Source organism: Geospiza fortis, unplaced genomic scaffold (assembly GCF_000277835.1).
Source record: "Geospiza fortis unplaced genomic scaffold, GeoFor_1.0 scaffold203, whole genome shotgun sequence".
NCBI classification, from domain to species: domain Eukaryota; kingdom Metazoa; phylum Chordata; class Aves; order Passeriformes; family Thraupidae; genus Geospiza; species Geospiza fortis.
In genome coordinates, this window is record NW_005054385.1 from 2,162,460 (window position 1) to 2,174,717 (window position 12,258).

The 12,258-nt window shown below is 38.9% G+C and overlaps 1 protein-coding gene across 1 annotated transcript; it reads right to left on the reverse strand.

Annotated features, from left to right (window-relative positions):
- Nucleotides 1-406: 406 nt before the first annotated feature.
- Nucleotides 407-12,090, reverse strand: INIP (INTS3 and NABP interacting protein). The gene is made up of 5 exons (XM_005425334.2): nt 11,960-12,090; nt 11,362-11,449; nt 4,568-4,670; nt 1,983-2,073; nt 407-1,075 (listed from the first exon to the last, which is right to left on the reverse strand). Exons 2-5 carry the CDS (start codon nt 11,384-11,386, stop codon nt 980-982), a joined length of 315 nt encoding a protein of 104 aa, XP_005425391.1. The 5' UTR covers nt 11,387-11,449; nt 11,960-12,090; the 3' UTR covers nt 407-979.
- Between the last annotated feature and the right edge of the window lie 168 nt (nt 12,091-12,258).

A 12,258-nucleotide genomic window follows, 5' to 3' on the forward strand; every position in this document is an offset into this window, starting at 1 on the left:
TCACCTAAGTTTTCCTGTTCTTTTCTGTTTTCTAAAACTTGCCTCCATAGGCAATGCAATCAGTGTAGCAGCATAACTGCATGAGCAAAGCTGTGGAGATATAAAGAAGTCTAAGTAAGAACTATTTGTCATTCTAAGTTACTTTATCCTGGTAGCACAATCACAGTTCCAAAATAATTTACCTTAATATCAATAGATTTTCTTCCAGCAGGAAGCTGGAATTGTTTACCACGGACAAAAACACCAAGGAAAAAAGTGACCAAAAATAAAACATACCGAGTCTCGAAAAAGACATAACTAGCAAAATTTGACCTTTTAAATGGAATTGTCTTTGCAGACAACACCTTCCATCTGAGATGTCCAGAGAACTTTTGACATTTTGTCCATAAAAAGACTGTTAGAAACATTTGGTTTTTTCCCACTTTAATTCATTTTCATATTTCACAAAGCAAGGTAAGAGGCAGGCACACTGTAACTAAGGACTTAAGACCAGATGATGCTACAATGGCAAACAGTACATTAGAAATGTTCCTGCATAGGAGAGGGTGGGGGAGGAAGACTGGCTGATGCATTTGACAAATTCGTGTCTGTTTTAATGGACAGAAATAATTTTCATTATTCATTACAAAAACCATACCTGTACATAATAAAAAGAAACACAAATGCTGTCAGATTGTGCATCTCTTGGTGACTCTGGTTTGGACATTTATTTAAAGGAAGCACTGAAACAGGGAAGAGCAAACCCTGTGCACTTCAAAGTCCAAGAAAAGTCTTGCATTTGACTTTGACCCAACAGAGGAACAGAAATAATACAGAATAAAAAATTTTCAACACTGTTTCCCCATCACTAGAGCTCACACTTCTGAATGGCATTTGCAAGAACCCAGAAAAAAAATAGGTTTTAGGATACATAAAGAAATTAATAGCTCCTGCTATGGACAAAAATCAGATCTTGAATTTCTGAGACAAACAACATTCCTCATTCTGCCTCAAGTCGAGGTAAGACAGGAAGAATAAGATTTCCAAATGCAGAGTCTTGAGTTATGAAGTATCCTGAGGAGTGTGCATGTGCGTGCTGGAAAGAGAAAAGCATTTGTTAAAGCATCTCTCCCTGCAACGCTGACATGATTTAAGACTTCATGGCTTCTGAAGCATTAATTATTTATTTCTCCCAGTTTGCTCCTTAATTCTGATAGTCAAATTCAAACCCAGCATTTTAGATCAGCTACATCAAAATAAGGCCCATCAGGGCAATTAACTTGGACATTCTCTTCTGCTCTTCTCAGCCAACCCCATGGAGGTGGAGCAAATCAACTCCTGATTGCTCTTCTTCGCCTAGACCCCATGTTTCCACTTCCACTCCCTTCCATAACCAGCTTGCAATTCTTGGTTTATGACAGCTGCTACATGGAGTGCCACCAGACACAATCCCAAACATGGGACACCAGGATTCTGCTCATGTGATGTAGATACATGCTTGTTCATCTGAGGGAAGCAGCTGCTGTATGGCTCTGGAACACCTCTGTGAAATCCTACATACCCTTTCCCAGTTCAAAGGCTGGACTACAGCAAGTTAGATGTTCTGCATATTCCCTCCCTCCACCACTAGGGAAGAGCCCTGCTGGATCTCAAATTCAGCCTGAGCCTTTAGTGTGCCCTTGGAGTGATCAAGGACAACTGGCACAGTGAGCTGCACCAGCAACAGCATGGCCAGCAGGCCAAGGGGAGCCATCTGAGCTCAGTCTGAGACACAAACTGGGGGGAGCTCAACGGAGACACAACGAGATGGCTGTGGGCTGGGTGGAGCTCTCCAAGCCCAAGGACATGTTTCATCCTAACAAAAGAGACTTCACTTATGACAAATGCAGAAATGAGAGATATCTAAAAGGGGCTTTTCAATATTTCTAGGAGCAGGGAAGGTGCTCTCTGAAGGGATTCACATCTAAGCAGAGCCAAACTGAACTCTGACCATACCAGCTCACCTGCAGTGCAGCCTTCTGCTGTGCTGCAATGTGCTGCTGCTCAGCATGATCACGGAAATCCTTATTCAGAGGTGATCTTGCAAGTGCAATGCTGCAAGAAAGAACAATATGGTATGACACAGACCACAGCCAAAACATGTTCTTGCCATTCTAGCCATGGGTACCATAACTTCCTGAGCTCTCATTTCACTCATGGCTTGACAATTGTCAGTTACTGTTTGGAATGACTATCTGTAAATATACGAGAAAAAAAGGGTAGGTGGAGTGACCACACCTGTATAATTTGAGCCACCATAAACAATTTCTGCCAATCTAAACCTGAAGCCTATTGTGGATTTTGCCCATGGGTTGAGTCCCACTGAAGTCAATGAAACCAGTGGGGTGCAGTGTTGGACAATGCAAGGAATTTCTAAAGCAGCTTTGTGCTTTCACCGCTACTCATCCACCGAGTGACTGTTCTAAACAACTGTGACAAACAGAAGCACTAACAAGAGCTCTGCAGACTTCAGTATAAGAACAAGTCTTCGGTGGGGGGGAAGCAGTGCACTACCTATGAAAAAGGAGCTTCCTATTGATGTTAACTGAAATAATGATCCTTTGGTAACAGCTTGGAGTACCTAAAACTGATTTAGCATATCTATCTCACTGCAGCATAAGGTTTCAAATTAAAACTTACTGATGTTTTTTCTTGTCTTTTATATCTTAGGACTTGTCTGCCTTCTTAAACCAAAAAGAAGACATAAAAAGCACCCCCAACTCTATATATAAAGTAACATGGAAATTAGGTGAGGGTTACCATTAGAACTGTATCGCAAGACAATTCCCAACTACCTCTGAAACTGTCACTGGAGACTGCTGCTGAAATCCCTGCTCTTACCAATCACAGAGACAAAAGTACAAATGACAAGGATCCCAAGCAAATCCATCAACTGAATTTTACCAGCAGTTTCAATGTCAACAGCTGATTTAGTAAATCAGTTTGGAGAAGTAGCCATGCTCATGAAAAGATCTGCAGTCAAATCTATGCTTAAATGCATAACAAAAGCTAAACAATTCAGAAAAATTTTTGCTTATGGCAAGTATTAAGATAAGTCTCACTGCTGGAGAAGAGTAGTACTCAGTTTATTTAAAACACAGTATTTTCAGTGATTTTGGAGGTATTTAATTTGCAATTTGTAATCTGTACTCTCTAACTTTTCAATATGATTTCTGTAGATAAGCCTAAGGCTCCACCATAAGCTGACATTTTTCAAAAGAGGTCTTCTGTTCTTGGATACATTTTCACACGCCAAGTCAAGAAATTAATTAACTCATTCACCCTTATGCTGTCCCTGCCACTGTTGTGCTTTAGGTACATCAAGCTCTATTGGTCAAGTTTGCACAATTTTTATGGTCTCAATTCTGACAACTCTGTGATGCAAGACCTTCAGCACAACATCAAAAAACTGTCTGCTTCTCAAAAATCACACATCAGCCCATCACACCAAAGCAGAGAGTCTGACTGTTGCATTGTAGGTTCCACCCATGTCCACCTTCAAAACTAGAAAATTCTAATTCTGCTCACTAGAATAGTGTTGTACTTCCTTAAAGAAAAAAGAGAGCAAACAAGCACTCCCTAAAGCTGTCAGGCTTATAACAAAGCACAGAAACACTGCTGCCAGGAGCTGTACGTAACAGTACGATATTCTGATTTTCTTTGCAACAATTTTGCCCAAGAAATAACCACATAAAGTTATTAATAGTAACTTTTTACCTCACTCGGAAGTCTACATGAGGCAATTTCAAGTATTCTGCATGTTTTTTGACCTTATGAAGGAATTAGAAGTGCCACGGAATCTCTCAGAAGAAAAGACACAGGCAGCACTCAGACTGTAGTCAGAGTATTTGACTGTTACACAGGTGTTGTGGGTTACACCATGTCTAGAACATGACACTGCACTCACTTCACCATAACCCCAAAAGGTAAGGATGTCAATTTCTCCACATAAATTATTGTGTGATTTTCTAGTTACTGATTTATGACAAAAATCTGATCTTCTTGTCTTCTATGGGAGAAACCCCAGTAACATCCTTCAACTCAGATTAGACTATTACACTTTATGGTGTAGAATCATCCCTACAACACAGCATCTTTTACAGGATTGTCTGCTGTAACATACACTGGTTTCATCTTGCACATAGGGAGTTTCAAGAATAACTCACTCCTGCTTTAATTGCTATTCTCTAAGCACACAGAATCCTGAACCTAATGGTCTGCTACTTCCATTCCCCAGAGCATTTCAGCTTAATGAAATGTTTTCTCAGTTGCTGCTTCCTGATTTTTCTTTATGATAGACTTCAATACACTTGAGTAAGCATATCTGCTTCTCTCATTCTCAAATGGAAATGATATAGGCCAAAAATCATGCTATGTAAACCAGTTTAAATATGTTCCTAAAGAGCAATGTCCCTCTGCCTTGTTATTAAAGATGGTCAGAATACACTTCTGTTAAGTATTTATATAAATTTACAGCTCACTAGCTGTTTGGCTTTTTTTTCCTTGAAGTAATCAGTGATGGCCCAAGAGGTCTAAGAATATAAAATACCTGGCTCCAGGGTGATTTGTGGAAGACTGGTTTTGCATAAGTAACTTTCTCTTCTCCTTGTCTAGTTCTGCCAGGATTGCAACCCTATTTTTATTCTGGAAACCTGGTGAGAATGACAGAAAAATATTAGAGATATTTATTTGACTTCTGTGGCCCAACTCTAACCCTGTGGAATTAGAAATCCCTGTAGAAAATTACTCTAAGATGAATACACTGATCTTCACTTCAAAAGACTATTATTAAATAGGCTTCATTTTTCAGCATGCAATAGCTTCCATAAGCTATCATGCATATTATTACATTTTAAACAGAGGCTTTTAACTTAAGTTAGAGCCTATCCCTTCCCAAGCCAGCACTGGAGCTACAATCAATGTTTTTGTTTAAATAGCTGCCTTCCAAAAAAAAAAAAAAAGAAGTAAACTTACCAGGTTCTACATTTAAAAAGTAGCCACTGAATGTTAAACTCAACAGTAACAATGGAGTAATATATGCATAGGGCTTAATTTCTCATGTCAGTGAACTCAAACTGTAACACAAGCATTTCATATATATAACAGGTAAGAATGAGCAAATCACGAAGCCTGCACATGTGTTTATACAAACATGTTTCATGCAATCTATGAAGAAAAGTTTAAATATAAAGTGCCCTATACACAGTACCTTTATTCTGAGTATGATCAAATGCTGTAATAGAGAAGCAAATTTTAACTATTAAACTGTCCGTACACCATATAAGAATGTGGCCTCCATCTGCTTTCATCACTCTTCCAAAGCTACCTTGAATACTAGAGAAGGGGTTGGGAAGTAGGGTGACTTGAGAGAATTTCAAAAATGCCCAAAATAGCTGCCAATAGCTGTATTTTTCAAAGTTGCCTTCTAAATGCAAACATGGCAAAACTCCTGTACCTACACAGGACTCATATAATAAAGGACCTCACTGCAGTCTTCGAACAAACCAGAGGCACAAGCCCCTGCTGTTGCCCGGTAAGCCCAAACAGCACAGCTGAGGACAACAGCTCCAGAGCTGACTCTTACATGCCTCTATGCCACCACAGATACTCCTCATGTCAGAAATGCAAACTTCTTGAATCTCTTACTGGCTGCTGTTCTATAAATAACAAGCTATGATAACATCATAAAAAAAAAAGGTAAGCAGAAGTCAAGAGTAGAAGTCAGCTCTCCTTTATTTCCTCCACACAAAAAGTTCAAGATTCCTCCTGGAAGTTGCTGCATGCTGTGCCCCTGCCCTGCAAACTGTGTTAATGACAGCACTAAACATGGTAGTTCACAAGCTGTGAGGAAGGCCACACATGATAACTCTTAAGGAGAGTATTAGCATGTCAAGGTAAAATGATTTATTTTCAGTTGCTGCACTCAAAAGTTCATCCTCCTTGACAGACCGTGTCCTGATGCTCAATAACATAATCCAGAATTCCTTTCATCTGCATGGCTTAATGAAGGAGACAATCACCAGAAAGAAACCTTCAACTCTAAATAACAATATGTATCTCTACTGCCTTGCTATCAAGCTCTAATCTTTTTCTTCTACCATGCCTAATATACACATCCATAAATTTCAGTGTCACAAGAGTTCTCAAAAGGCGCACATTCTTTTGATTATATTGTACTATGGTTTTATGTAAGATCACCCACAATTATTTTGATATTTGTGAACAAGATTTTCATTTACAATTAATTAACTGGAATTTTTCTGTGAACTAATCTCTCCTTCCTATGTAGCATTAGCTCCACTTAAATTCTGTCTGATAAGAGTACTGATTCAGGCCTTTGATGTTTCTCTGCTCTTCGGGTATTGTACACTATCACTTTTTTTTTTTTAAGACCTTGTGCTTGCAATGAATCTGAAACCTTAAAACAGAGCTGACATACAAAGGCTGACAAATCTTGCCAACAAGCTAGGATTTAATATCTCTGAACTGCAGCTAGCCCAGACTTTACTTTCTTGTAAATTTTGGAGAAAATGTGTGGATAGGATGACTGAATCACCTCTTAGAGGGCCTGACCTAAAATCACCATATGTTTGTATGCTCATTCCAAACAATTTTAATCCAAAAACCATTATACTTGACATATTACTCAGCACCCTACTGATACTGCTTGCTTATCTTAAACTGCATAAATTTAAATGTGTGCTTGGAATTCACAAGATATGATGATTATGGAAAGAAAAAGGAGACCACTTTTTAATGTAAGTTTGTGATCTAAAAAAATAAAGACTAAATACACTTAAATTTATCATTAAATGGATGGTATGATTCAGAAAAGCCTGAGACATTTTAAATGCTGTTTTTAAACTGTGATCAGAAACAGCAGAAGACTGTCTTCTATTTTGAGTCTTGTTACAGTATCTTGTGGAAGAAACTCTAGAGGTAGTCAGAAGAAACCCAAGTATCTTTTCTTTCCTCATATCGCTACTAAGAGCTTTGTGGTGTATTTTTCGTTTGATTGTTTGTTGGTTGGGTTTTTTTAAGTAGTATTTTGCACTAGAGTTCAGACAGTAACCACCAGCAACCTGCTGCGCTGAAAAAGTAATTTCTTTAAGAGAATTTGTTATTGGCAAGGAAAAAAAAGTCTGTTTAAGAAAGTGGAGGAGCATATTCAACATATATATGTTAGTACTCCTCAGCTGAGCAATGTTACCTTCCTGTAGGTAAACTTCAACGTGCAAAGTAAAGCCTGTTCATTTACAGGTTAACAATGGAGGGGGTGGAACATGAGAAATCCATTTTACAGAGAAATTCTGGCATCCTTAGAAAGTAATTAATCATATCTGGTAACAAATAAGCAAAACTTTCATTTAGATTCTTCCCTGTTGAGAAACCCAAAATGCTTTCATAAAGACCAACTTGAAACTCCTACAGAAGTTTCCTACTTCAATTATAAATAAGAGTAATATTTCATCTGCAGATTTGTCTGTTCTGCTTTCTACTACTAAAAATGTGGACTTGCAAAAATCAAAAGCTGTCCTTAGTACAGACCAGATTCCCATCTGTGAAAACCAGTACAGATTTTCAAACACAGGAACTTCCTAATAGAGCTTTAAATCTAGACTTCCCTTCACTGGGCTGAGTTGTACTAATATTTTGAGTTCGAACAGTTCACATATTGCAGTTTATAAGCATCTTTCTCTGCTTTGCTGACATAAGTCCTGACACAAAACAATCTATTCAAGGCAGCTAAATAGATCATGGGAGTGTCAGATGTCAAACTGAGCACCTAGATCCTCAGATTACTCTCTAATGTAGCAAATTCAGGACATTTAAAATTTAAACCTTTCTGACACCTCTGTTTCTGACACCTCTGTTTCTGACATCAAGCATTTTATTTGTGCAGGATGAGAAAGATTACTTGCACCTATTTTCTCCACATGAAAGACAGAAAGCCAGAGAAAGCTGAAACCTCGCTGAGTGATACTGGCAGCTTTAAGAGCTCACAGCAAGCCTCTCTCTTTAACCTACTCTCAACATTTTATCTACCATCCTATCTAACCGTTACCTATGTCAGTTAGTTCTTCTAACTAACTCTAGATGGCAAGCAACAGCATTACATTTATCTATTTTTAATTTTTTGCTTTTCATTGATTATCTTTTCTCCTTGATCTTTCCTTGATTTGTTGCTTCAAATCCACAGGACATTTAAGTTTTTTCCAAGATGCACTGTTTATCATTTAACCATAGATGCATAACAGCGCTAAAAAGCCCTCTGTTACTTTGTGTCCAAAATACACTTTTACTTAGAAAATGTTTTCAAAGCTGTACGTGAGCTCTAAGCTCTGAACACTGAAAGGCACTGCATTTTGTCCTGCCTGCTCAATTCAGAAAGGACTTAAAGCAATTTCTTTACTGAAGTGCATGTTTCTATAAATGGCAGCATTCATTAAGTGAGATAGCAGCCTCTTAAAAAGCAGAATCTAAAGTCCATATTAAACACATACCGCTTGTGAAGAAAATGGAGTAATTCTATTCTGATGGCCGCTTCTGCTTATGATGACTGGCATCTCAAAACATCATCTAACAATCTGTTGCATGCCAATACTCTCAGTAACAATTTACATCTGGATATGCTTTCATATACTTTGTGTGACAATGAAACAAAAGGTGTACTGGTTATTCAGTAAATTAAGTAGAATTACTTAAAAATACATTAATATTTTGTCTGTGCCTCTAGAAAACAGCTATATACCTATAAGTGTATATGTATATAATATATGTGTATATAATAAGTAATTGACAGCTTTATGGCTGCAAAATTCTCAAGTACTATCTTTACACATAGATCAGACTCAGATTGGGAAGGGCAAAATGTGTATATGATGACATAATTCAATGCAGAACAGCACAATCTTCCTTTTCAGACTGGTGAACAGACAGCCAAATCTAACTGCTTAGACTGTGTCCTGGGAATGCCCCAAATACCTTTAGGGAAAAGCATAAACAACTTTCAGGACATAGACTCTAGAATTGCTGCAGCCTGAAACTTAGAATTCTGTTCATATTTCAAGAGCTTCTTCTTCCAACATACCAGAACTCTTATTTTCTGAAACGTTCAGCCCTCTTTGAAGCAGGATCTGTATCTTTTCCACCTCTGAGTACCAAAAGGAGAATTCTGTCCTGAGAAGTTACATTTCTCTCATTTCAGACAGCTTCCTCTAGGAGGACTCACACACAGAGTGGCTAATTCAGTTACACACAACAAGGCTGCACACAAGCACAGGCATTTCGTAAGAGCAGCCTGATGAATGCATGTTGCCTAAGTACTGTGAAGTACTGCAGTAGGAGCAATGTATTCCTGAGCACCTGGAAGTCTTTGCTCTAGTGCAGAAGCTGATTTCCACCCCTCAAAGTGTATCACTCTGGTCAATGAGTGCATGTGGTAGACAACACACAGCATACATACAGCAAGATCTTCTATTGCTTATTAAAGCCACAGTCAGTCTCGTGCCGTAAGTTCCCTGTGGTACTAATGAACTGAAATAAGACTTCTCATTCAATTCTTCTTGGTTTTTCTGCACTCATATGCAGCTCACTACCAAGAGGGCTTTTCTAAGACGCCAGTGAATAAAAGTCTGGTTCGAAACATCTTAACTTTTATAGTCCAAGTCTGTTATCAATGGAAAACTCATATTTAGTCCTAAGAAAATATCTGATACAAATCAAAGGAGAAGCAGTAATTCAGTACAAAAAATTCCCATCACAGTCTACCTGTGCAGAAGGCTAGTATTTAATTCATCCTTACAGCTCTGCCTGAGTAAGTGCTACCATTCAAAACCCTTCTGGCGAGCATTTCAGTAAACTTGTATGCTTTTTGTCCAAGTGAAGAGAATGGATTCCTTGAACAGTACTAATACATATGCCAGGAGGCAAGCTAAAAATGCAGTGTTGTTCAGTCCTTTTCACTACCAGACTGAATCTAGCAAAGACAGAAACCCTGAACTGTTGTTCATATTTAGCTGTTCCTTTCTAATTTTCCTAGTAGTACTACTTATAGGCTTATTTGATAATTAAACTTGATAGTGTTTCTTGTCTCCTTACTGCAGACAATTTGCAAATAATAACTGCATGGTTCCTTTAATAAGTCTATAAAGGATATCCCAAATATAAAAGATTCCAAGGCTCTATTAAATTATAAGTTGCTGGAATCGGGAGGGAAGCAAAGGCATTCTGGCCTTAAAATCCCATCTCTCAGTAAACCAACATATTTAAGAAAAAGCAGCTTTTGACTCTCTGTGACAACATTCTATTCCTTGCAATGATGCTGAAACCTCGAAACAGAATAAAAGCAAGATTTACCATTACGTACCAAAAACTTTCTCAGAGTTAAAATTTGCAAACAGACAGCTCTGCAATCTGCAGTGCTTCTCTCTCAACACCTCACAAATCTCAAAAAGCATTCCTGAAACTACCTCCTTTTCATCAAGTAGCAAGTAAAATCTGTGGCTTGGACCACACGAGTCATAGTGTTGAGGTAAGGACACAAAGACACAGACCTGCAAAAAGTCTCCACTTGCTGAGAAACTGAACCCAGAATTCATTTCTCATAACCAAATAAGGGAAGAGCCATACCTGAGAAGTTTTGTCCCCAGCTCTTCCATACAGGAAAAGCCTCAGAGGTCCCCTAAGGTTTCCAGAAAACACCTCTAGAGGGCGATTTAAGATCCTCCTTCAATTTCACTGGGCGACACCTCCAGACCCTCAGCCCCCTCTAAAGCACATGAAGCACTTGGAGAGATGGACCATTACTAAGATTTACATTATTTTACGGATACAGTTGAGATGCATCTGGGTATAAAGGAACATTTCATCACAGTTACCATTACGGTTTTAATTGGCTTTTTCTCCTAGGCCTGTCCAGTTGCTGCTGTGACAGATATTACCGCCTGAGTCTTGCTGTTCCCATAGAATGTATTTGACTTCTGGCTGTTCTCTGATGTTCAGTGCAATAGCTGCAAGTCATGTTCAAGGCCAAGTGCTGTAAGTGTCTGAAATAAGCTTCAGGAAATGATTACTGTAGCATAGGCATGATACCTGCTTCCTAACCCTGAGCACAACATTGTGCTCAGTAATAAAGAGCTTCCCAACCATCGGTGGTCTTTTTCAACCATTAAATGTGTGTGTAGTGTGTACTTTGTCCCAGAAGAATTGCTGCCATTCTGCTGCTTTCAACCCCACCCCTCTTTCCTTTCTTCATCCTTCTATAAAAATAAACTTACAGTCATGGTGATTTCACTGATATTTTGCATTCACTTTTACTTGAATACTTAAATTTAAACCTACCTTGTCCTGACGGATTTGCTGCCATCCTTCAATTTTCAGCCCTTGTTTTATTCAGCTGGAGTTCAAATCTTTTAACCCCCAGAAATATCTGCAAAATGGGCACAATATAAGATAAACACACCCCTTTAAAATAAGAGCTATGAATTCAATCTGTTAGAGACCTCATAAATATGGCAACTGTTAGAAAGCATGAGCCAAACACAGCATGTGTGTTGCTTAAAATGTATTATACAGTTTATATTGTTCTGACTGAAACTTTGGGCTTGAAATACCAAGGGTTGTGATCAATCCTTTTTTTCAGATTCTAGAAGTAGCAATAATATTCTAGTATAAACAATATCATAATTGCAGTCATAAAGGCCATTTTCTCAACTGAACTTCTTCCTGACAAGGTACATCAGACTACACTTAAGAATCAAATCAAACCTTTGTAGTCCTTAAAAGCTGAAGCCTTGGAAGACCCCAGTTTGAGCTCTAAATCAAGAAAAACTGATTGTTTGAGGAGAGGAAATTTAAATCCCAGAGACAAGGCCAGTCAAAGTTGGCTGCAGCTGGCAAAATAAAAAAGGAGGCCTGCCACTCCTCGGTCATACGTCACCTCGGACCACCATCAACATCTGTTTCCATCAAGGTGCCAGGCTGTAAAGCACAGTGGCGAAGAGCTCTGGCTCAGCCTGGCGGAGGCGAGGGACGGGAACGCTGAATCCTGCAGGAAACGTGAAGCACAAGTCAGCCACACTTCCACAGGAGACCGTGTCATTGCTACGCTCGGGACCTGTGGGTCCCTGAGCAGCAACGCTGCGGTGAATCAATAACCCAGTGACAGTATTAATTAAGCGCAGTGAGAGCGGTCGGGATGGGTTTCTCCAAGAGCCATGAACGGCCTGACCCACTCCC